The sequence below is a fragment of the Branchiostoma floridae genome, unplaced genomic scaffold (assembly GCF_000003815.2).
Source record: "Branchiostoma floridae strain S238N-H82 unplaced genomic scaffold, Bfl_VNyyK Sc7u5tJ_1583, whole genome shotgun sequence".
Classification (NCBI taxonomy): Eukaryota; Metazoa; Chordata; class Leptocardii; order Amphioxiformes; family Branchiostomatidae; genus Branchiostoma; species Branchiostoma floridae.
Window position 1 is genome coordinate 287800 of NW_023365777.1, and position 26589 is coordinate 314388.

The window sequence follows — 26589 nt, forward strand, 5'->3', positions numbered from 1 at the left end:
CCTGTCACATTTTCCGCGATCTACGGGCGTATCGATGGAAGATTGGCCATATTTAAGAGGGTTGCGCGTATTTTCCCACCTGTAAACCGTCCCTGTCACATATAAGCCATACTATGTACCTTGTACAATTGTTGTGCGCGCAATAAAGTTATAATTATAAGCAAGGCTCGGGCGATTGCCGCAGAATCGTCGTCCGATCGATTTTCGCCTAATATGAGGGGGGTATAACCACTACGCCACACGACGTAACATGTACAATGATTTATGTGCGATTTTTTTGGGCCAGGAAAAAAATCGTTCTCCGTCCGCTATCACCCACAGGATACCTCGCCGGGTTGACGTTGATGAAGAAAGATCGTTTCCTTACCGCTGGAAGTTGATCTCAAGATGGTGGTATTAAGTATCAGATCTTTCGGATAAGTGATTAGGACGTAGTTGGTGGCCTCCCTCCTTCAGGGCCCGGTAATTTCCCACTCAGGGGTGCGGTCAAGCCTATGATGAATGGCTCGCTGTAACAACCATCCATTTCCAGGTCCTACATGTTTATACCTCTGACATGGTAACGAAATCCTAGTCTCAGGATGCCACGTTATGTTTTCTTGAAAGTCTTATTTGTTCGGTTGGGATGTCTCTGTAGCTAAACTGGTAGCAGTCCCACAGTTGAAAATTTGGGTTGGTTAGTGTGCGTGTGAGATCCAGGTCCCAACCTAGCTTGGGGATATTTCGGTTAGGGGTGCACTTGTCATTCGGAAGGGACGTAACATCGGGGTGGAGTTGTCTCGAGTACGTTAAATGGGAAGGGCTAACAACCCCTTCCTGTAAAAATGTACCCTGCTACTGAAAGATTAAACTATGTGCCACTAAGCTCAGAAGGGATTTGAAAAAGAAAACACTGAACACTTCAAATAAACGAGAATTTCATTCTAACAAGCTACAGTTCTATAAGCAGACGGTTTTTTTGCCCATTCTAATCTAATTCTTGATACTAGCAGCGAGTGAGCCGAAGTATGTTTCAGGATAGCCTTCTCCCTTTGGTTATTCTTTCTATTAAAGTACACAGAAAACTTCGAGAACAGAATTTCATTCTTATGAATCTCAATAAGCCGACGGTATTTTCCACGTTTTAATCTATTTTTGGACAGTCACAGTGATTGAACCAAAGTATGTTTCAGAATAGTCTTGTCTATTCGGGTATTCTGTCCGAGTACGCAGAAAACTGCGAGACGAGAAGTCTGGTGAACAGCCCGACCCCCGCGGCTCCAGGGGAGTGACATTACTGATGAACGGTGACTGCTTCACGTCACCCCGCCCGCCGAACAGCCGACCTGACGATGACGGATTACCGCCCGCCTGAGCCCGCTTGTCGCTAAACCCTTCCGCGGGATGATCCTGAACAGGATAAGGACGGCCCCGAATGCTCTCCCGAGGATTATCTCTAACGTTCTTAGGGAGGGTATGGCGACTTTCTGCCCGCGGCGTCTCTGTAAGAAGGATGAAGTGAGGGAGTGAGGGCCAAAGGTTGAGCTGCAGAGGTGAGCTTCATCGATTTCGGGAAGGTTTTTGAATCTGTGCAGTGTGTAAAATGACCCAGATCTTCTTAAGGTGGCTCGATGAAGTCGAACGAGGACAGCTCAAAACGGGACAGAGAAGTTGGAAGATTTTGAACACTTCGCTTGTATAACTTTGAGTTCTTGTTACTTACCGACACCGCATCACCCGTGCAATAAATGTCGCGGCATCACAGACGACACTCTTTGAGTTTCACAGAAGAGTGAGAAGATTGACTTGTTTTGCTCATTGTCTGTACCAGAAGATCATATTTTTGATAGCATTTCTATGTGTGTATGTGTGAATGTCTATCAGCAGCATAACTCGAGAATGCCTGAATGTAATGATATTCAGTGTATCGGTATGTGTTAATGTCACCTTGAAATGAATAGTTTTATGGCTCCTAGCGGCATGTTGCGATACTGCAGCGGAACTTTCGTTTTTGCATGTCTGTCCCTTGTCTACCGACTGCTCTGTCATACATTTTTCACAGGACCTAGCGGTAGGAGGTCTGTTGTTTACAGAGAGTGGTATATATTAGTCCAAGTAAGTTCACCCTCTCGCATTAAACTTGAAGTGTGCAGATGACGTCATCCATGAAAATTACTTGTTATGGCCTTAGACCTTATCCAATATGCCTGAAAGGCTGCTACACGGTTATGGCCGAGGGAGGACCATACAGCATTCTGGTCGATATGTTTGACCTATCAGTAGCTGTAGGGGCCATCATCGTGTGAAGTTCAATGGTGGGTGATTTTCAGGTCACGGCCAAGGACGTACCCAGGGGAGGATAGCGTGCATACTGTTACATTTAATTGGAGCCCTCCCTCTTACAGTCAAAGCCACAAGCTGTTACATTTATGTAGAATCCCCCCCCACGCAGTCACAGCCCCAAGCTGTTACATCTATGTGGAATCCACCCTCAAAGCAAACAGCTCCTTGCCTACTGTCACAGCCACAAGTTGTTACCTTTATGTGAAATCCTCCCTCATAGCCTCAAGCCGTTTGTCCTTATATGTTTGTACAAAACAATATACACCTTATAGTCCATGGGCCAGAGGAAAAATCGGTACCTCCGAGGTGGCAAATTCTCCTTGTTATTTTTGAATAGTAGAAGGCCTGTGGCATATATTTTGACGTGATAGCCATTCAGGTATGGTAGCTTTCTACCGGCTATCACCCTTCAAACCTATCACCACCTAAATGATCTGGAAATTTCGTGTCTTCAATAAGGGGGAGGGGCATTTTTTGGTCGAAAAATAAATCGGCTTTATTTTCAGTGAAAACTACGTGGTTGTTTAGGAAAATTCCTCCAAAAATGGCAAGTTGAACTTATCATTTTCGGCCCCATTGGTAATGCATTACAGGGCATGTAACAAACGTTACCGGTAACGTTTGTTACAACAGTAGACTTTACCCTGTTTTCTTCGAAAGGACTCACCTTATTGACTACATCATTTAGGTATAAGTGAACGTCCCTCAGAGGGACATTTAAAAAGTGGGCAGCTTTTTTACACCAGGTCAAAAAGAAAGCTTAGACAGCATCGAACAATGGTAACGTTTGTTACAGTCATTTCTGTACAACATTTTGTTAAGCAAGGTGGGATACAAATGACAGTCAACAACCCTTTCTTGTTTCTTGAAAAAGCCAGAAAAACTGTACAGCGTCACAAAAACGATCATTTCTAGTCTTATACGTGGATAATATAACCGTGGCAACCATCGTACTCGTGGTGGTAACGTTTGTTACAGAATCTGGCGACAGGCATGAACCACCTCACACAGCCTCCAAGATCAGTGACAGGAGCGATCTGACGTGATCAGTCAGAGGGCCTGGACAGCTAGTTTCACCGAACTATCATTCTGGGAACTGAATTGTTACATTTTTGGCTACTATTTGAATTCTTCGTTTCTTCTCAGGCGACAGCCATATTTTAGGGGGTGAAATCCCACCCGTGGCTATAATAATCTTCTAAGCCTCTCAACCAATACGAATGTTGTTGTGCATCATTTGTAAAACATTACAGGGGTTGTGGAAAAGTGAAGGAACCAGTGATGTTGTCTATAATTTGCTCCATATCAAGGCGTAAAGTCAGGCGACAGCATTTCGACATTTAAATGAGAACGAGCCTACAGGCTCAATGACAAAGAAAATTCCCTTAGGCATTTGAGACCATCCTAGTTCTAGGCACATGCACATGTGGAAACTTGTAGGTTGTAAGTTTTGTAATCTTTACAACAGTGTAGAAAAAGGCATCGGTAGTTTTGTATCCAGTGTGTCAAGTTTTACAAGCCTGCCAGAATCTTCAGTTAGCTTCGTTTTACACCAGATATTACACTGCTCCATTCTAACGGGTCTCCATACATGAAAATTTTGTTATAGACTTTGTTTTTGGTTTGCCCTTATGTTAACAAATGAATGGTCAGGCATAATAACACACCATTAGACTAAGTGTGTTGCAGTTTGTCCAACGCAGCAAACCTGCACTGCACCTGATATATAGTCAATGAGGTTATATAGACATGTCTAGATATGCCTATATATGTCGATACAACCTCCTTTATAATGTATACCATCATTGATCAAGAAAAGTACAATATACTTGTATTCATCCCAGAGTAACCTTGTTCTTGACCTTTTGTTATGGTCTTGTTTCTAGATAAATTTTAATATGCATAACGCAGTCCTGCATCCACATATCCTGTGTTACATATGTGGTGCCCCGGTAACCCCATGCAGAGCCTTTTTCATTGTGTACGACATACTATATATACGCTGTGAATTTTAGTAAGGTATCTACTAAATGACGAAAAAGAGCAAAAGATTTGTAAAAAATGTGTGAAATCAAGGTAATTCATTTTCAGGTATCCTTATAACCCCCATGTAGAGCCCAAATTAACATTTCCAATCAATTATGATATTTTTCACAGTTAAGTATGATTTACAAGATGACAGGAGCAAAATCACGCGTCAGAGAACTTGACTCTCTGCTGTTTTGGCTTGAAACATGACTGAGTACACCCTTAGCAACGGCCTTAGCAACAGTTTTGCTAACGATTCTGAAAGAAATGACCTAAAAAACACACATTTCTGCATCTGTTACATGTTAAACATTTTAACACGATTCCTTGTACTTCTACTGATGTAATCAGAGTAAAATACTACAGAAAAGTAAGTTCTTTGCATCAGTTTTGTTGTGGAGTACGATCTGAAACCTCCTTAACAACAGCCTTAGCAACGGCCTTAGCAACGATATTGTCACTATAAGCTGGCAGATGTGTCATTCTTCACACATTCATATCTCCGGATTTCATAGATGGATTTCGATCATTTAAAGCTTAATATGCAGAAAAGGATAGGTACGGTAAGTCTAACTCATCAGGCAAGGCCCCATAGGTAATGTGAATAAATGAACGATATTGGAAAGTAAAGTATATATTTTTCACCAGAAAATCACCAAAAAATATGATTTTAGGCAGTCATAATTTCGTGTTGAATCACAATATCAAAAATCAATTGATATTTTTGTGATCCTCTTAGCAGGTTCTACCAGCCTGTGTAATTTTCGTGGAAAAATATTGATGTTTAATTTTTTGCCCCTCCCCCTTATTGAAGACACGAAATTTCCAGATCATTTAGGTGGTGATAGGTTTGAAGGGTGATAGCCGGTAGAAAGCTACCATACCAGAATGGCTATCACGTCAAAATATATGCCACAGGCCTTCTACTATTCAAAAATAACAAGGAGAATTTGCCACCCCGGAGGGTACCGATATGTGAAATTTGGGGTGCTGGCCCATGGACTATTATGAAGTTTTCCAAAGAGTGTCTGTTCCCTGGTGCTTCTACGCTTGATATATGACTTCGAAACATTAAATAAATTCGGCATTTTTCGGCTTTTCCGACCGACGTCCTGGCGAATACTAGGATTTTAATCAGCTTGTCCGTTAAGATTTAAACCTCCGTGTGATGTCAGTTGTACTGTGCACTTGAATTCAAATTTTCCGGAATGAAACACCGAACCCTGTCCAATTTCTGGGGCAAATTTTCAGCGAAAATTCGGTCGACGCTCGGGCGATTTTGAAATTCGGCAAGCTCCAACCGATCTAAAGATTCGACCGGCGTTCGCTTGAATTGTGACGTACGCTTTATGACGAAACGCTAAGCTGTGCTCGAGTGTTTGTGGTACATATAGGAACGCTAGTTCACGTTTATCCGCGGGGTAACGTATATCCGTTGAAAATATGCTATTTAGTGATATCAACTCGACAGAAGATGATTTCAATTTGCAATATTTTCAATACTCCTTATTTATACATGGAAAATATTGCAATTACGATATCGCTAAATACCAAGTTTTAAAAAAACACGGGTATAGGTTACCCCACGAATAAAGGAGAACTAGCGCTAACAACATTTAAAGAGCTAGGAAAACAAGAAATCTTTTTAAAAAAGCTGTGCCTTGCCGCGTATTTTATGTTATTTTGGTAAGTTAGACTAGATTCTACGCTTAAAAATCCCGAGTTCCACATGTCGCCCCCCTCCCCCTCATTATCATAATTTATGTCAGATGAATTATTGGCACATTAAACAGGTTTTGTAAAACTTTTTGACCCACAATGAATATGCATTATTTTTTATTACAAACTAAGTTCCTTCTGATGCAATTTGTGATATATATTTATATGAACATGGTGAGTTAAAGCGTAGATTTATTACGCTGGACCACATACAGTAACATGCGTCTAGAAGAGCGTTTTAATACTCGTCTAGAATGTACCATTGTCTAACTAAGCCATGAAACTCGGCAAGGAAAGAAGGGCCTTTGGAAGGGGCTTTGGAAGGGCTGGGTTAAAAGGTCCGTCCATTGATCCATGGAAAAAAGCTGGCGTAAAGCCTTGCCTGGCGGCAAGGCAAAAACTTCGTCGGTAAAATGAACCGGTACGTATCATCTGTCTTCTCTGTCACAACCAGCTCTTCAGTGAGCTGAACTGGTTCGTGATCGCTCTTACTTTCTTTCAGTCACGTTCCTGACGCTTCTTTGCTTCAGTTCTCGTGGTTTATATAGTTTTATACAAGTAGTTTGTGTCTATACCTAGAATCTTGCGTGAACGTGAGATTGAGCTCAGCTCGTTTCATTACACGACGTTTGCTGCAGCCAAGTTCGATAAAGTTTCATTCAAAGTTACCGCGAGTCAATCGATAGCACCCATGCGTGTCTGACCATGTTGTAGTGCAACAATGATTGATTCGCTACTTCACCACGCACTCATATAATGTGTTTTGATAAGCGTTCTTTCGCCCGGTTAAAACATCTACTCTTGCGCTCGAGACATTTTTCGTCATGCGCACGCTGAATTTTCACAGGCTTATGTCAAGGTGAAAAGAGCTTTTAGAGGCTCTGACGAAGTGAAGGTCAGACCTTTTCATGATATCGCCACCGCTGGGGGAGTCAGATTAGTCCGGTTTTACTCGGGAAAGCTAAAAAGCTTGTCACCGTGTAGAAGCTATGGAAGGGGAAACTGTTGTAAATAACGTCTAGGGTTTTAGCCTGCATCGCAGGCAACGCGCCGGTCTGTTGGTGTGGGTGAGGGCGGGGGTGATACCTTCACGAAACGGGAGGGACTGTTTTTGCTCGTCCTTTTGTCTGTGTTCATTTCCACTCGATTTTTCCCCGTGTTTGTTCACAGATTTTCACATACTATAGGCACGTCGTGAACACTTACAGGGAGTTAGGCCAAAGTTCCCAAAATAGGTTATCAAATGCTTTCTCAATTCCTGTCTTCAATATCCTACTGTATCATGGGCATGCATGTCTGTTGCCTTATGGTAGCCAATGGAGAAAAACACTGTATAGAGAAAATCAGCGAGAAATTGCTGTAGACTCTAATGCAGGCTTTTGGAGCTTGTTCTGTGCTTTTCACTAGCTTTTCTTCTTACCCATGTGATAGAAGACACATGTACTTATTATCACAACCTAGTCGGTTGATCGGGTTTACTGATTGATGCTGTGCTACACTCAATTGTGTAACAGCAAATGTAAATGTAACAGTACTGTGGTGGACTACCCTGTACTCTCTGCATAACTGCTGTGTATCAATATGTGTTGTTACCATGGGTACGGATATCTACATTTTTACATATGTACACTAATGATTAGCCACTTATGTTATTTTATGTTAGTCCTGCGATAGGAGACACATGTACTTTTTATCACGGCCAGTGTGCAATAGTTGAAGATTGTGGAAATACTGGTCCTATTGTGCATGTACTCTAACTTCCTCATGCGATAGTGGGCACTAGTACTTTGTTTTACTCGCAGTAGCTTGAGTACTTGTTGACAAATGTACTTTTTGTTTTTAAGAATAAAGCTAAAAAAAAGAAGCTTTTCTTCTTAAGGTGAGTTGCAAATAAGACGCCCTTCCTCATGGGTCTGCATAGAGGCTACAATCCTAAACGTTGCAAGCTTGTTAGTCAGAGTTAAAGTGGCCTTGCCCTTCAAACAGCTCTTGCTAGCCAAGGAAGACGCTTCGTGACATGACCTAGAATTACAACTGTCTTTATCGACATTTTGCAAAGTTCAGAACGGTTGGATTCAACACGCTCTAATTCACACTTCTTAACCTTCACTCGCTTTTCATTCACGGGCCTTGTCTTTTCAGATAAAACGTTTCAGACTGCTTTCGGAAAAAAATACGCTGTTGGAATTCTTTCTGCATTTCTTACACAATACTAGTGTCTTGATTCCGTCTAGCGTGAGTTAAAACGGCATAACACTCTAAAAGCAACAGGAGTTATTAACGGCTTCATAGACACAAATAAGCCAACATCTCTCAGAACATATGTTGGCGAAGAAAGCTTTGTAATAATACTAGTTGAGGTTCATGATTGAGTTGAGCGACTAAGCTGTCCACAGTACGATTGGTAAAGGTGGTATCTCACTGCACTTGCGACACCAGTGCGGCACTTCGGGGTTCGTTCACTGCGTCAATGTTATATTATTTTTGCCGTTTTTTAAATTTTTAAATTTATTTATTTATTCCACTTCTCAGATTGTGTACAATCTGGGGGGAGTCGGCAACAGAAATCAAGTTCCTCTACGAGGCCGACTCCCCCAAAGATAGGATAAAAACAAGCCTGACATTAAATACATACAATAATACATACAATAAAAATGAGAGAATAGCAAGGCATAACAGAATAATGGGAGATCAAACTATGTCGCTATGCATAATGAGCATCTGCAGGTGGTTATCCAGGTACATAAGTTATAAACAGTAAATGTGTCGCTTAATCGGGATCTATAATACGAAACCAAGAATTTTTACACGAACTGTAGAGTGAGGTTAGAATACATATGTTGACGGATGTCTAGTTGTAAATTGTTCCAGATGACGGCGATACGACTACGTAAGAGAATGAGAATGTTTCAGTTTTACATGTCCGGGTTACAAGTTGAAATTGGTCTGTGGAGCGAAGTGATCTAGTTGGTATGGATTACATTGAGGACATGAGAAATGTTGCTGCAGTAAACGTTACGGAAACATTTGAAGAGAAATAAGATATCAAAAAGTTCTCGTCTGTAACACAATGGTAGAAGGTTGGTTTGGGTTAATCTGTCCTTATAGTTTAGTTCATAATTATTGCAGATGTACTTAATAGCACGTCTTTGAACACCTTCTACTTTGCGCAGATACAATCTAGTATGCGGTGCCCATACCTGAGAACAATAGTCTAATGTGGTATCACCAGTGATCGATACAAATTGAGTTTAACAGTAAATGGGGCATTAAAGCCTACTGATCTCTTGATCATTGCAAGTCTTGAGTTACAAGTTGATATCTTCTTAAGTACATGAGTATTCCAGGATAAGTTATATTGTACCTGAACTCCTAGGTCATTATAGCTATCGTGTCGGCTGAGTACAGAATCTAACATGCTATAAGTGTATTCTACAGGTGAAGTTTTACGTGTCATACTAACAACGGAACACTTAGATGGATGAAATACCATCTCCCAGGTTTTCCCCCAGGTCACAAGACGATCTAAGTCGGACTGAAATTTAAAACAATCAAAAATTGAAGTAATTCTTCTAAAACATTTAGCGTCATCTGCAAACATGGCCATTTTGCCAAATTCAACACAGTCAGGTAAATCATTAACGAATAATAGAAATAAAAATGGCCCTAATATGGATCCCTGGGGGACACCTGACAACACAGGTAAGTAATCAGACATTTCGCCTTCTATGACAGTTCTTTGAAAACGTTCTGAAAGATAGTCGCTAAATAAAGCAAGCAGTTGTCCGGAGAACCCTGATAGATTTCAATTTGTGTACAAGGAGTTTATGGGAGACACTATCAAAAGCTTTGCAAAAATCCAAGAATATTACGTCAACTTGCCCAGATTTGTCCAGTACTTCACCTATTTCATCATAAACTTCTAACAGTTGGGTGGTAGTGGATTTACCCTTGACGAAACCATGTTGAAAGGGATAAAGTGTGTTTGACAATAATGGATAAAGAGAGTTGAAAATACATCTTTCGAAAACTTTGCTTGTGATACATAATAAAGACACAGGTCTGTAATTAGATACGGCACTCTTGTCCCCCTTCTTTATAATTTAGATATTGCGTAATACGTAAAAGTATGACTTAGAAGACAACAAAATACACAAAACGTAAAAAAAAATTCGTTTTGTTTCTCTGAAATTCTTTCGAACCCCACAGTGCCGCACCAGTGCCGCAAGTCCAGTGAGATACCACCTTAACTGCATAAAGCTCATTTTCCCCGCGTATCTTGAAAATTAGTCTCCAGTCAGTCTGTGAACAAAGCACATGGCTCTATCTCTCTCATCAGCCGCCCAATCAATCCGTCCCAAAGGTCACCGGATCAATCCCGGGTTTGTCACCGCGTTACAAGACATGTCTACCGCCAGTCTCGCCCGTGCCCAACCGTGACTGTTTTACCCGATTGATTAAGAACCGTTCGACCGTCACCGCTTTTTTTTCTGTTGGAGCCCGTTTTCTATCATTGTTATAAATGCTAGGGTAACATTTCCAAACCGAGGCCCGGCCGGGCTGTTTGTGGAAACGAAAAATAGAAATGTAAAAATTTGCACAAATATAATATAATATAATACAATATAACTTAATTGCACAACAATTGTACGAGGTACAAAGTATGGCATATACATAACTACAGTTCTATAGCTTAACTTAAGGCTTATCTAATACAGGAGTTGTAGTATGAGATAAGTTTCTTACAATCATTGGAGGCTTTTACAATCATTTGAGGAATTTCTAATGTCTAAACCTTCCTTGATATATTTTTCTGTATCTGCCATGCAGGCATTGTCACATGTCATGATGTACTTGAATTTGCACTTCAGGTCCATTGAGATAAATCCTTGTGACATAGGCCTTACTTATTATAGAGTCAGAGTTCCAAACCGCGACCCATCCGCGCTGTTTTAGGAAACGAAAAATGCAAATGTATACCTAGAAATAAACACGAATCATGCCAACGAATCTCCTTTTTCACGTTTTCTGTATTTTGGTGTCTTGTTTTATTTGTATCGCATTTTCGCTCCCGAAAGCTGCCCGGTCGGGACCCGGTTTGGAAATGTAACCTAGATATTACTCGGAAAGTCTTGGACTGTGCTTTATCGACTTAGCATGTTACGTTTTCTTAAGGTTTCCTATCTCGTTAAATTGGCATTTTGATCTTCCATTGTTTTCTCATTAATGGATTAAAAAAGTAATTTAGTTGTGCTGAATATTGATAGCTGAACATAAAAATAATTCTACATGAATTCCATAGAAAAAGAGCTATTTTATACGCTTTGTGAGTTTTGCTGTCTGTTTAAATCATTCTTTTACACCTTGCATAACATTCCAATTATAAGATCAATGGTTCTACAGTAACTAGTTGCTACTTCACTGTCCAGTCGCTCGGCTAGCGCCGTCTAGTTCAGAGAGGGGCCTTACAAGCCAATTTCATCAGGATCATCGTATTGTTGTAACCGTCTATGGTATCCTCCGTGACTTTGTTATTATTCTTTATGAAAAAGCAATAATAAGAATTATGTCTATTGATACTACATCCGTGTGGATATCATTTGCTCTAACCGTGACATTGGCAGGTTTTAGCGCTATGTCGCAACTTGAACTTCGGTACAATGTCATACATACGGTATATACCGAGATGTAATATATATTGTGCGTTTTATACACGAATACGAGTTTGGTACTCGTCATATACTGTGGTTACTGTGCTTAGGGCCAATATTGAAGGATTGAAGTTGAACAGAAATGTTAGAATCCATATAATGCTCCGGGCGGCACTTGGTTTTTCGTATTTTATGTTCTCTAGTATGATTGTCGTTCTGTTCGCATTTTGCAACACTGATTTGACTGTATGGATGACATCCTCTGGGCACTACTAAACCGATGCGAGCCCGTGAAAAAATGTTAAACCAAAAACGTTGCCTGTAAATGTGTGTAATGTGATATCTAAGTAGTCAGTAAGGTTAAACAGATGACTCAACACACAGAGCATCGTACACTTACAATAAATTCTTTATTTTCGTTCTTCCAATCTTCGTCTTTTGGAATAAAGTGCTACGGGCTTGAAATGTGTGAACTCACAATACACATATTAAAAATTGCCTGCACCAAAACCTTGAGTGCTCAGCGCAAACCAGAAAGTAGACTCTAATGTTGTTTTTGTTTTGTATATGAATGAATATTGTTGCGCGCGCGGATGTCATCCATATAATCAAGGCAATATGGCCGAGTAACAAAATACCCCCCGGGGCCCAGAATATTAGAGACTACAAATCAGAACGATTTTATATTCTAAATTCAAATACAAAATTTAGAAACCCCCCGTCGTAACTTTCATCACAACTCCATTCAACTATTTTCTCCACAGTTTATGAAATGCCTTTTTGATTAATAACAATGTCTTTTAAACTGCCGGCGGTATACTCGTTGTCGTTTGTCGGCAATTATATGTACGGAGAAACAAGAAATGGTCCATTACTGGGGTTCTATTGAGCCACCGCCCTGTAGGGCTCCCGGCACTAACAACGCCAGTTAGGGATAAAAAAGGATCATACGCTTCTCACAATGCTTTATTACACTCACTTCTGTATCGTTATAAATCAACGTTGGAACTCTTGAAAACTTTTCACATTGCCTTACGCAAGGGTGAGAGATGCTGTTTAGATCTAAATACAGCAAATGCAGTGGTAGGATACTACGCGGGGCGCTTAGTTTATTTTACATTTTAGTCAATGAAAGATATTTAGCAACCGATACGCTTCTACTAGCCGTTCTACAACGTACATTTCCATCATTTCAATGAAATCATCTGTGTATATGGAAATATATCTGTGTTATTCAAAATGTATAACTTTGCTTGGTATTGTATGATTTTTACGAATCACATTTGATCCATCTTTTACTATGAAATGCGTTGTGAATATAGTCCATTTTCTCGTCACTTTTTTCTACCGCGAAAATGTACTCCTTGGAATTCAAAGATACTGTATTTCGGATGACCAGTGTTGCAAAAATAGTTGTTTTACGTCGGAAATCCTTTGAACATAACACAATACTGTAAAAAAGGAAATATTCACGGGGATTTATTTAGATTAGAAAATGGCGTGTTCTCGGTGGTTTTAAGTTCGCGGTTGAAACTACCATGCAGGGTTTTTACTGCGAAAGTCGAAATGTTTGAAGTAGTTTCAAGTTCGCGTTAAAGGGGTCAACACTAAAAATGCGAACCTAAAATCACCGCGAACATTTATCCCCTTTACAGTACTAGTATGCTGGCTTTCCAGTAATCCCAGAGAGCCTTGGTTTCCATGGTAACCGGACTTCTGTTTAAATCCGGAGAGAGGATAAGTCTTAGCTGTGGGATCAGCGCTCCGTGCCGACACTAGTAGGGGGTCTGCTGAAGAAAAATTAGACGGGCCCAAGAAAAAAAATCTCCACCGCCTTTCCTGATAAACGTACCACGTAGAATTTCATCTCCCTTTTATTAGTGAATACAAAGATATAACGGTAGCTGTATAAAACGTTAGTTCACCTTTATCCGTAGGGTAACCTTTTTCCGTTGTATATAAACATTGGATATTAGGGGATCGCTAAGTCGATGGAAGGTAGTTTCACATTGCATGAAATATCTGAAATTTTAACATTTGAAACCCACGTCGTTGATCTGAAATCGCTTAAATACCCTGTTTTTTAACAACGAATCTAGGTTACCCCGTGGATTAAGGTGAACTACCGTTAGCAAGAGTTGTGTGAGTGTGTGTCTTTGGGTTCCCCCAGGCATTTTCATCGCGGGTTGTAACAGGAAGTGCATGATAGGGTGCGCTCGCTTACCCGCTAACCGAGGCTCAGCGATCAGTGGTCACTCCAGACCATTACAGATATCCCGTCAAACCCAGGCACTGAAAAGGTGATCTGTACCGCGGCGGGTGCTTCAATCCCCGCTCAATCAAACTGCTGTTCCCCCCGGGTGAAACCCGCCATGCCGGCGTCTCCTCTGGACTGTCTCCCGCGTGAGAGTTGATTTAGGAAGCCCGCTATCATTCCCTTATCTTTCCTGAAGGGCGCGGGAAGAGGTGAGACTGGCGGGGCTCGTTCACACCGGTAGGTAGCTCTTCCAACGTCATTGTTCCCTCTGCGCATAAATTATGTTAAGTAGGTACCCGGTAATCTGCATGGCAGGAATTCCGGGCGATGTGATGTCCTGTGTGTGTCGGCACCTTTGATAAACGATCGGATTGTGGAGAGAGCGTTCACCTCTCTGTTTTTCCCTCGCTCCCCGGGCAATTTCGGTCCCAAATTGTCGGGTCGCGTGCGTGGAGACTGGTTTGTGTGTTAGGGTGACACGCTCTGTGTAAAAGGTGGGGCCTGAGGAAAGCGAGTGTTTTAAACGCCGGGCAGCTAGCAGCGGATCGCTCTTGTGTTCCAGCAGAAAACCAGCGCCGCTATACCCCGCCAGTACGTCCGATCGTACCCGGTACCTCTGCTCGTTGTTTAAGGTAACTATCTTCTCATTCATATGGGATAATGTTTACCTTTCGTCCTAAGACTACTAGCGCTGTGCTGTCGTGTTTTTGACATGTGAAACGGAAGATTCTTCTTAAGGTAGGAAACTCGAACAGCGTTAAGGTGGGCTTCTACAAACCGCATACTGGATGTACATAACGACAAAACATCTTGCGTCGCTTAATCATTAGAACGTCATGATGTTTTGCTTGCCAGGGAAGACAGAAAAGAACCATATTTTAGAAATTTGATTCTGGTAATTTTCTCGTTAAAATCGCGTATATGTATCCCATTGACGAAAGGTTGCGATTTTGGTTCCGTTCGCTTCGGCGCATAATTCCCCTCCAAGGTGGGCGGTACTTTAAGCGCCCGACTTGCGCCAGTGGTTCAACCCCGCATTTAAGGAGGGCTCCTCTAAAAACAACCCCCCTCGTTTCTTTAAGACAAAAATCACGACACGTCTGATACAAAAGTCGTGGAAAATCTGCTCCAAATTGATTGTTTACAAGTCGTTTCTGGAGCCATTAGCTTGTCAGCGTCCCCTGATCTCCATTTATTTTGATCACGTGTGGCGAATGAATCTGATACACGCACGTTCGGCGCTCGGGCTAGCGCTGTCGATACCACCGTAATATATCCAATATGAAATTTACCGATCCCAGAGGTTGGTAAGGCAATTCGGACTGTAGGGTCCGACAGCGGAAGATTTATGAATTTCCGTGAAGCTCTTATGAAAACCTTTACTAGCCAATTTCAGGTTGTATAGTCGTTCCTCCCGTTACAACACCTTTAACAAAAACCTGACCCTTTTCTACGGGCACATAGCGTGTGCCATACCGCACCGCTACCTCGCACAGATTCTAATAGCTTCTGAAAAATTGATGATGTTGGATTTCCTGTAGGTATATGGGCTGCGACAGCCATACTGAATAGTATAGAAGCTAAAAGGGAGGGTCCACAATATATATAACATGGGTGGGGCTTTAATACCTTACCTCAAAGCCATTCTAACACCTTCCCTTTAAAACCTTGGTACGCGAAATTTGTGTTTAGGAAGAATCACTATTCTGTTATATCATTGTTTTGTGGCTGTAGATTGCTTTGTTATAACTCCAAAACCTTTGACGTGAAAAGTACTGTTTGTGTCGGTTTCCGCAGGTGTAATTGACAGGTTTTATTGTTCGAGAGGAAATTGATTGACGCGATAATGACTCCGAACTTGAGCAGGTGTGACACCTTTGTTAGCAATCCTTTTCTGCCTTATTGAAGGTTGGTTGTAGTGTTGTTGTTTTGTTGTAGGGGATAGGGGTGTGGGGGTGTGTACAGGGTGACACAGTTTTGTGTGCCTGTCTGTTTAACCTGTGTAAGCTGGTGCAGGTTAAATAAACACTGCTTCCGCCCTGTTTGTCCTGACCGCCACTCGGGCATGTCCTTTCACTAAGTTAGGTATGTGTGTGTCACTGTGTTGAGATAAATATAGGGACGATTACTTGAAATTTATGGCAAGGATTATCCTAGCTTTTCTTTGCCTCGAGCATCAAACCTCTGCACATAAAAGAACCCAACACACTTATCTTGAAGACTAGGGGTGACCCGGTGTGCTTGACCAAAACTGCATGTCATTGAAAGCTGTATTTCAATACCACTAGGTACTTGATAAATTGAGGATAACTGCTTTACCTTTAAGTAGTGAAAGTAGCTGTACCTTATAGTTTGTTTGCTCCATTTGAAAAAAAAAAGATTTTTGATTTGCAGTTTTATTTTTTGCTGAGAAAAAAAAGAAAGGTAAAATTATTACCTGCTCTTTTGCAAATGTAACGTTACCTTATTGCATCAAAAGTAGCTGTATAGTTTTGCTTAGAATATGTAAAAAAAGGTGGCAAACAGATCTCTTAAATGAGCTTTTATTCTGTATTCATGTTTGGAGGCCCTGTAACAAAATCTTTTGACATTCTATTTTTGAAAATTTGATAAAATAATTCCTGTTGAAATGTGAGCTTAATTTGAAATAAAATTTGTTTATCAATTGAAAAGCATTACCTTACCTTACCTTAGACCTTCCGTGAGGCACATCGGGCAGCAAGTATTGCAGCGCTAAAATAGGCACTGAATTTCTTTTATCATACAAATCTGGAATCTGTGGATTGATCTCATCAAGGAGGTTATGAGGATCTTATAATGACCTCCTTGATCTCATTAGCAAAGTGTGAATTTGTGTCAGTCTCTCGGATTTCACGTCATCCTGATTATATCAACGATCGATTCTATGACTATTATCATGCCCCTGTCTCTTTGTTAACACATAAGGGACCCACAGTGGTTTAAGCAGTATTTCTCTTTTTGCAATCATTTAATGCTAGTTCACCTTTATCCGCGGGGTAGCCTATATCCATTGTATTCAGTAATAGGGTCCTACAGATATTAAATCGATGGACGGTGGTTTCAGACTGCGATATTTTCAAAAATATTTTTAAAATTCTTAAAAATATTGCAGTTTGAAACCACCATCTTTCGACATGATATTGCCAAATGACTTAATTTTGAAAACAACGGATATACTTATAGGTTACCCCAGATAAAGGTGAACTAGCGTTATTCATTATGAGTCAGTCTTTCTCTTTCAACGTAGTTTGATCATAGCAGCACATGACCTTTTCCTGACATTTACAATGTGATGCCATCTTTTGAACGCATGTTTATACTACGACAATGGAGAGCATACTAGAAAGTACTTATGCCACATTTATGACTTGGAGTGTTATGTATGACATTCTGTATGAAGTATGCTCAAGCTTGTTGCCATTATTGCATTACGGAGAAGAGGTCATACAATTTGGTGTTTCAAATTTGGAGGCTTAGAAATTATAGGAAAGGGCAGTATAAAGAGGTCCTAGTCCGGGTATCCTCACAATACCTTAACGCTATTAACAATTCATTCACGCCATGAATAATCTATTAATAATATTTGTGTTTCGTGTCCATCTGTTTTCATAATTTGTCATAATGCATCAAAGGCTCTGTATTTCAGTGGACAGTTGAGCATTGAGTGTGAAATCTTGCACAATAGCAGTTGTAGAATTTAACTTATTACCTTTGTGTTAAGGGAGTTGGTGTAGGGTTGGAATTGTTGACTCTACTATACAGTGTGCATTCTTATAGCATGTGCAACCTCCGTTAAGCGGTAACACACCAGCTTTTTTTTGTATCTATTTCTATGTAGATAATGGTATAATCACCCTTCAGTGTAACATACCAATTTTGATATTGTTTTCATTTTCCTAACTTATGTCAACATTTAAATCTTTTGAAATAACCAATAAGGGAGAGTGATTTGTTGAAAAGAAAGCCATTTCTTAAGCTCCTATTTGATTTTTTGTTTGCACCATTCTTAACAGTGTTTACAAAAGTCATGCCAATATGTGTAATTTTGTAATTTCACACATCAATCAAATGTTTTTAATCAATATGTGACAGAAGGGATATTAAGGAAATTAAAATAAATAGTGAGAGTGCTTGTCAAATATTATCTGGACTCAGCTTTTCAGTTTGAAGCAACTGTCATATGCTGAAATAGACAAATGCATCAAAGCTTAAGGTTTATCAAATCTAATGTACTTAAATTACATGGTTTTGTTCATAGTTGGCTTTAAGGACACTGCTTTGGTCTAGGCTTTTGTGATGTTAGTGTAATCTGAGAATAGATTTTGCTGACGATGCACCTTGCACCTTTTTGCTTGGTATTATTTTGTATTATGAGGACATAATTTGTCAACCAATTCCTTTCGGGTGGTGATAATGTTTGGACTAGGACTGGGATTGTGATAGGAATTTTATGTCAAAGCAGACAGTTTTTGAATTTTCTTTGAAATATCTCAATATGTTATGTCAATGATTATTATATAGTGTTTAAAACGTAAAGTATGTGCTAAACTGCCTTTCGGCATGATTCACCAGTGTTACTTTTCAGGCATGCAAATGCAAGGCTTAGCGTAAAATTTTTGTCAAAGCCATTTTCATAGAAATAGGGAAAGATCTAGAAGTACGTTTAAGCTAAACGTATAGAGCACTGCCTAATATTCTCCGGAAAAGCCACCTACTCACAGCTTAACGCTGCCTGAACTTTCCACGGACTCTAGGGAGGGGCGTGGCACCAGAGACTTCAGCTTTCTTAGAAATACAGAGGTGTGTCACGTCAGGGTGTGGCTTTGTGGCCACAGACTTCCGGTCCGCAATTGAGATAAATCACGCAAACTCCCCCAACCGTTCCATGATATTAGGAGGAAAGTTCCGGTAGGGAAGGGACGGACCAAAAATGATTGTGAGGAGGTGGTATGGAATGTAGGGTGTTTTTGAATGGTTTACATGCCATGAGGTCAACATATCATATGGACAATTGCACGTAAGCACACTAGATGTCAGGTGACAAAGGGATTGTTGCTCAGACCAAGCAAAAACATATAGGCCTGAATGCTGCCTGATAGTTGAGAGTTGTTAGTTTTTTCCAGCATTTTGGAAGAAGAATTGTCTGCTATTTCTGCTTACACTTTTGCACTGCTTTTGCAGAAATGTACATTGTACATAGATAGGACGAGATTTTTTGACATGGCATGAATTTATCAACAGTAGGCTGTATTCTGAAGGAGAAAAGTCACATTGTTTTTTGTTGGTTCTGTATTACAAGCCTAACGACCGGATAAAGGACACTGTCTGACTGATTTTTCAAATGACTACAAAAAGGGGATTAAGAGAATTCCGTGACCAAACTAAAGGCCTGGTGAGTTGTAGACAACATGAGGCTGTAACATTACTGTTCTTCAGTCTTCCCTTCCGGTCCTTCCCTCTTTGTAGGGCTAAGCCCCTTGACATTGTAAGTCCTTAGGCAATATTTCGATGGCCTTCATGTCACTCAGAATGATAAATTGCAGTACAGTTCTGTCTCTAGTTGCCATCTTTAGCCACAGAAATTTAGTATGTTGTCATCAGACTTGTTCTTTTGAAAGAACCATTCGGTATTCATGTCAGGAAGACCAAATCCTCTCAGCCATTATGTAACTAGTCCTGTTTCTTGAAAGAAATCACCCCATTATCAATGTACGGTATAACTATTACTATATACTCTAACTGCCTCATGCGTCGCACAACGTGGGAGCTACTAAGTCTAACTAAGTACGTATAACTATTCATAATTCCTGATTAAAATCATACAATGTATCTGTGCCTCAGCATTGAAAGCTACATTGTTCATTATCTTAGTATTTCCATGTTTTCCTATTTGAAAATGTGAAAAATAAGTGGCAAAATCTTCAGATTCATTTGACTTGTCTGCCATTTCGCATGACTGGGGAGATTATAGTAGGATGCTTCGCAGCTTTTGAGTCAGGTGTAACTACATCGCTAATGTGAATGTGACTTTGTAGTTATTGTTTTTGGCCTCTATATTTTTTGTCCTGGTGTGTCTACATTTATATAGTTATTTGAATATTGTAGAATTACAGGATGTGATGCTGAAGATGTTAATGACTCGAGACTGGTAGGATGGAAAGGTTGGTTCAAAGTTGGCCTGAATTAATGGGAAATTGGCTTATCTCTGGTCCAAAGAATTTACAATAATGGATAAAGCAAAAGATTCACAAGATCGTTTATTTCTAGTTAGGGATGAAAACTGCCTTTGTTTGCAGATTTTGATTCTTTTACAGTACAAGCATATTGAGGCAAGCAATCTGAGACAACCATAGTCATGATTTTACCTTTTGTTCCCCACTGAGTAGCTTCTCCCCAAAGAGCATCAAATTCTCTCCCGGGGAACTAAACAGAAAATACACCATAATTGTATGCTACATGATAGTCCCCAGGTTCCAAGATATCGTTGTATTGCAATGTAGATTAACATCATTATATCAGAACAACCTCATTAAATTTCCATGTCTGTTTATACAGTGTAATCCCTAAGCCTGTATAGTACCATGTGTTTATGGGCACTGAAGCTGAATCATGCAAGTCGAGGGATGTCCGATACAGCAGTTCGACATCTGTAATAACCCCATTAGCCACTGCAAGGTCAACCGAACAATGATTTTGGTCAATAGTGTTTTGCATATCAAGGAAGGGTACTGCTAAGTTAATACAGGAAATGACACTTAGATAAGTCTGTGTATTGACATAAGATGATTATATAGTACATAAACATCCTATGCTGCATGTAGGATGCACTGGGGAATCATGCTTATATAAGACAATTTGAATTTTCCGAACAAGGTTGATATAGCAAAATCTTTTTGTTGGTTCTACCACAAAATGGTAAAATGTAAAATTTCTTTGGAACATCCCTGCCCATATCATAATGGAAGAAAGTTCAAGGGAAATGCTATTTTTATGAGATCATCCTTGTTTTAAAGTTTATAATCCCTTTAAAATTCAGTTTCCCAGATTTGGACAAAATTTGGATACATTCCTTACATGATTGTCATATCAAACAATGTATTCAGTCTTCTTTGCAACTTAGTGCCTAGGTATGCATTAATGTGCATATGCGTCTTAGCATAATTTTCTGACCAGCATTTGCACGATGAAGAAATTCATCCTTATGTCATGTTAATGTTTTCCTGTATGGACTATTTAGTAATTGTAGTCTATACAATCCAGAGTTTTCCCCATTGATGATGTATTTGGGATGTTCATCAGACGGGGCCTGATGGTCTGTGGCTCCTCCTCAGGCTTTCACCCAGCCTCTAATCAGGACGGGAAGTAAAGCTCGATTGCCCGCAGGGTCATCAATATTTGATGAGACAGAGCTCTCGGATTTTAGCAATTTGTGCAAGAGGACGGATAACATCCTTCACGGCCCCCGTCCCGCGCAGCCCATTGGCACACAAAATTGTGACGACAGTTCGCCTGCTCCCTCGGTTACCCCGAAACGTCAATCAAAATTCATGTTTCTGACCAGTATTCCGTGCAGTCTTGACTTCTTGAACCTTGTGCAAACTTTGTTGCTATTTTTCTACTCATTTCTGAATTTCTGCGCATTTTTCACTTTTCTCGATCAATTTTGTCTGAAATTTTGAGTTTACGCTACCATTTTTTGCCGGCTCAAGATGTGGTTTTACCTTTTCAGGCAGACCAGTTCCGATTTCTGCCTGAGATGAGGTCTGAGACTCACCGAAGCTAGTGAGAGAGTGGTGACCTTCGACCTTGATTCAGAAGCACGGGGATGACTAATGGTACCGAGGTGATGAGCATGTTCCTTTTCGGAAAATTGCTTTGGGACAAGCTGCGGGTCATTTGTGGCACAGTTGTGTCGGCCTGGGATAAAGGGAACTTCAAATGATGCCATTGTGTGCTGTAGAGCAAATAGGATGATGATTCCTTTTTTGCCTGTTGTATTTGATAATAGACTTTACGTATTGGTTAAAAATGCCTATCGTAAGCATGATTTATACGTGTGAGTGGAGGAAATGATTATCTTTCCGTACTATGTTTAATGTAATAATACAAGTATAGCCAGGTAATGTTATGATGATCAACTGTTGCAAACCTAATGTTGTTTTGTTGAAATATGCAAATCTGTTTAACAATGATTGTCACTTCTTTGTATGACAGGATTGGGGCATACACTATGTACAGGATGATTGAATCTGGGTAATGTGAATTACGTGATATATTCTTATTCTCTTCAAGATGGCTGCACGGATACTTGCGTTTCTCGGATTCGTGCTGCTAAAGTTGGCCCTCGGACTTGACTTCGATGGCTCAAAAAACTCCCACGCTCGCTACGCCAACTGGAATGCCAGCAGTAAGGGGACTCTCAGCTTTGAATTTAGGACCACCCAGGACAGAGCACTGCTCATGTACATGGACGATGGTGGTCAACACGACTTTATTGAGCTGATTCTCTTAGATGGTAAATTGCGACTCAGAAATAAGATTGAGGATGACAACCCGGTCAAAATTGATCTAGATACTGGAAGCAAACTGAACGATAACCAGTGGCACTCAGTAGAAATTGTGAGAAACTATAAAATGACGACCCTTTCTGTGGATGGGAAAACAAAAACGGGAACGTCAGAGTCAGACGGAAAGAAGAACACCTTAGTGAGCGAGAGCGACGTGTTCTTTGGGGGTATACCCCTGGAGGTCGATCTGAACGACCTCTCCCTGCCCTCCGCCATGTTTGAACCACGTTTCACGGGCTCGATTCGAAACATTCGGTTTGGAAACGATGAGCCCAAGCTGATCACCAGCCAGGGGACGAAGGAGGTTCGTTACATGTGCGCAGATAGCAGCCCCTGTAAGAACGGTGGGAAGTGCATAGATGGAAATACAAAACTGACCTGTGATTGTACAGGGACAGGGTATGAGGGAGACACCTGCAGCAAAGGTAAGTGTGCCCACTTCTGTGTCCTTATTTGACTTTTTGAAGTATTTCCTGTTCCATCTTTAAATGACAGCCCACTGGGCAGAATGTAAGTGACGCTTTACCGACATGAATGCCAATGAAACTGTGTAACAATGGTGCTGGACCCATATCATGTACCACCTGCAAGGAAGATAAGGGAAGGGCCACAAGGCTACAGAGCTGTTTCAAACCTAAAATTTTATCCCTAGTCTTGATCCGATACATTCTACGCCTTTCAGCAGAAAGAAATTCAATCATAGGCTTTGCTAAAGTGCCACCAATATCAGTACGTACAAGATGAAATATTATAGAAAATGCAATGATAGGGCCAACCGAATAAAGTTCTTTTGACATGTAAGAATGGGAACTCGTGCATATAACCTGGGGCCTTTCCATACACAAACAATGGCTGTGGAATCTTTTCCCATCCCCAACACTTTCATATCATTTAGCACTCCTTATAATTAGTCTTTTATTTATCTCCTTTTATTTATCAAAAGATTGTATATCAGTTTGTACTGGATATTTCTGAGGCTTGATGTTCCTAACATTTACCTAATAGCCATAACAGTAATTTTGAACGTATGCCTTTTTCCCCCCCTTAGCTTTCAAAAATTTAAATTGCAGTCCTTGGCCTACACCACAATTCCAAGTCTGCTCTAAGTTTTGAGATTTTGTGTTTCTGCCTCCTCCCAACCCAAGCTGAAATGCTATCCCGTCCTGTAATCTCCCCTCACAAGCTGCATTGGCATTCATGGTCTCCCCTACAAGCCATGAAATCCTTCTTTCTGTCATCATACCTTTGTGCACGATCAGACTTTAATTTATACGAGCCTCCGTGCAGAAATGACTTGGCAGTTCGACCTGGTGGGCATCGTAAGACGAATGTTTCCTCCATGCCCCATTGGTCGTGATGGAACCTGAAATGAGATATGATATCTGTTAATTGAATATCTATATGAATTTTCTGTTGTGCTTTCCATGAAAAGCTATAACCGTTCTCACTGAATCAATTTTAACTATTTTGCTCTCTAGAAAGCCTCCAGGGTAATGGTTTCATTCATTTTCTTATCATGATGTTGCATCCCTTGTGTATATTAAATGAAGCTAGTCCATGTACACCATGACTTCTTTTGAGACAAATCTTTGGTCTTAATTGCCACCCGGCAACTCTTCGTCTCCGTGCTTATTCACTGCTAAAACCACCTCTCTCTTCTCTTGTATCCTCAGAGATCAAAGCAATTGACGTGGAAGGTATGTACCTCCTTGTTTCCCACACTTACACCCACTGGCGATCTGACACCATGCTCATTTCACATTGTGATTGTTTCCACGGGTATCTGGGTACTGTGTGGAGACGTAGGGTGTTGTAGGGTGGGGTGGAAAGCATCAGACATTTTGCATTCCTACCTCCAGTAGTAGCCACTACGTCTAGTCTAACATGCTCGATCCAGTTTGGTTTGCCAACGTTAAAGCTAATACACATATTTTAATGTTTCATTTGTTTTCTTCCCCAAGCGGTCATGTTAGCTGATGGAGGTATGCAGGCCAATGTTTGCGTGTTTGATTTTGTCTTCCACTGAATAATGAAGTGACATGTTAGAGGCACCAGCAGCTGTAAATAACTCTCCTAAAACCTGGCTGCAATGTAGGGCCTTTGCTGTTCAAGACCCTGGGACTAACAGACCTTTACATGCTTCCGTTTTGTTTTTCGTTTTTTTTCCGTGCCTCAGTTTTGTTGCACATCCTGTCATTCGCAAACCATGATAACGCTTCCATTCATTTCCACACAGATGTTCACCACTATCTAAAGTCCTGGCAGTGCCCCCTTTTGTCTTTACCACCTCTTAGTTCTTAGCGCTTTCCTATTTCTTATGCACAACCCACTGTTTATAAAAGTATAGCTAACGTACTGAAAGAAATCGTAGTGAACTTTGCGCTCAAAACTTTTGGAAAGTCTTTTGCTGCTTTTGAATTCGTGACGAGTAAGTAGATACTTAGCATTCCTCGAGGAGGCTCGAGAAAGATGAAGTATCGATTCCCAATCTGGTTTGAAATGACGAGAAAATGTCTTGGCGTAGATGAGTTACTGTCCTACATTGCGTTGCATGATTGATGCTATGCTAATGCATGAGTAATGTTCTGATGTGTGCTCTCCCCTCCCCATTTTTCCTAATGATAAAGCATACTATCAGCCCATGCCAGGTATGTAGCATGTCTAAACCTTTTGCTTCATTCTCACAATTTTGCTTTTGCTTTGGTGAGATTACACGGCTTGTGCTTTTGCTGATTTATTGACTGTGATTATATTATACTAATATTCTATTCATTCAGTGTTGTTTCTTGGGTCTTTCAATATTGTCAATATGAAAAATTAATGTTGGGAACAACTTTTTTTCCACACACCCGGGTACAACACGCCCTTGCGCCCATGTCTGACATATTTTGACACTTCCCACTTGTATCTGAACACTCCCTCATTCACGCACTGTGGTCCCAAAGATAATGGAACGTCCAGTGAACAAATGGTGTTGGGAAGGAAGCCCATTTACAATATCGAATACTCTATCTAGAGAGGGAAACGGTTTTAGGACCAAATTGTTCCGTAAATGCTTTCCAAGTAATATCCATCGGTAGATATTATAACTCTGACCAATACTGATGGTGGTATTAAGCACTTGTAGGATCTGTCCATACTTGGTTATAAGTTGGCCTTCAAACTAAATAGCCCTTGAAATACCACCAATATAACTGTCAGCGCGTACAATATTACAAGAGTGCAGTACTAAAAATAGCATGAAAAGTTTTAGACAGCTTTACATGTGATGAAAGTTTAGGTTGAGTATCAGTTTAGAGGACATAAATTTGGCAATAACAGTTTCAAAATGTCTAAATCCTCACCGGATTTTTAGATTATTTAAGTTTAGAACACAGGAGCAAGGGAAAATTAGCTATTATTTCTAATTCATAATGACTTTTTTTAGTATGTATCATGGCAGTATATAATGTGTTGGAATTAGAAGTCTTGTTGTGTAAAGCTGAACCCCTCTGTATGGGTACATTCAAACTTTGACATAGATCTTTAGCCAATGTTGTCTCTTTGTCCTGAAGTTAAATGAAGTTGTCTGACTTGTCACTGGTTGATGTGAAAAATCGTGGTCAGTGCAGCTAGCATACTGGCTTATTTCACGGCTTTCGGTTTGAAGCCTTTGGCCAGTCCTCATACTCAGGGTTTCACTGATAGGAGTGACAGATATACCATCAGGAACCATAGGGATGCTCAATAAAAATAACTCATAGAAGTCTCCATTAAATCTTGAAGAAGTTGCAAGAATGCAAGAATGGGTGGGTGGGTTCAAGTAGTAGATGTGTTTCAAAACGACATAAGTTTTTTATAGGTGAGCTAACAAACATTTTAGTGGTATGAAGTTAATTTTTTTGTATTGTTAATTTTAATGGAATACAAGATTAGAGACACTATCCAGCATTGTAAGGGTTAAATTTATGTATTACTTAAACACGTCATGCTATTTCACCTGTACCCCTTTCTCCCCTATCCGTTGTTTTAAACAGTGTATATA

The 26589-nt window shown here is 40.4% G+C and overlaps 1 protein-coding gene across 35 annotated transcripts in view; it reads left to right on the plus strand.

The window, feature by feature from the left end:
- The window catches only part of LOC118408405 (neurexin-3-like), a 220668-nt gene that overhangs the window by 61066 nt on the left and 133013 nt on the right, over positions 1 to 26589 (plus strand). For 17 of the 35 annotated variants that reach the window (XM_035809174.1, XM_035809181.1, XM_035809183.1 and 14 more), the window contains 5 exons: positions 21728 to 21841; positions 22291 to 22990; positions 24239 to 24262; positions 24527 to 24547; positions 25193 to 25213. In XM_035809174.1, the coding sequence (XP_035665067.1) occupies positions 21824 to 21841; positions 22291 to 22990; positions 24239 to 24262; positions 24527 to 24547; positions 25193 to 25213 (784 nt within the window). In that variant the 5' untranslated portion in view covers positions 21728 to 21823. Of the gene's footprint in view, positions 1 to 13971; positions 14215 to 14288; positions 14610 to 21727; positions 21842 to 22290; positions 22991 to 24238; positions 24263 to 24526; positions 24548 to 25192; positions 25214 to 26589 lie in introns of those variants that run through there. The other 18 variants (XM_035809195.1, XM_035809196.1, XM_035809200.1 and 15 more) reach the window with 7 other exon arrangements.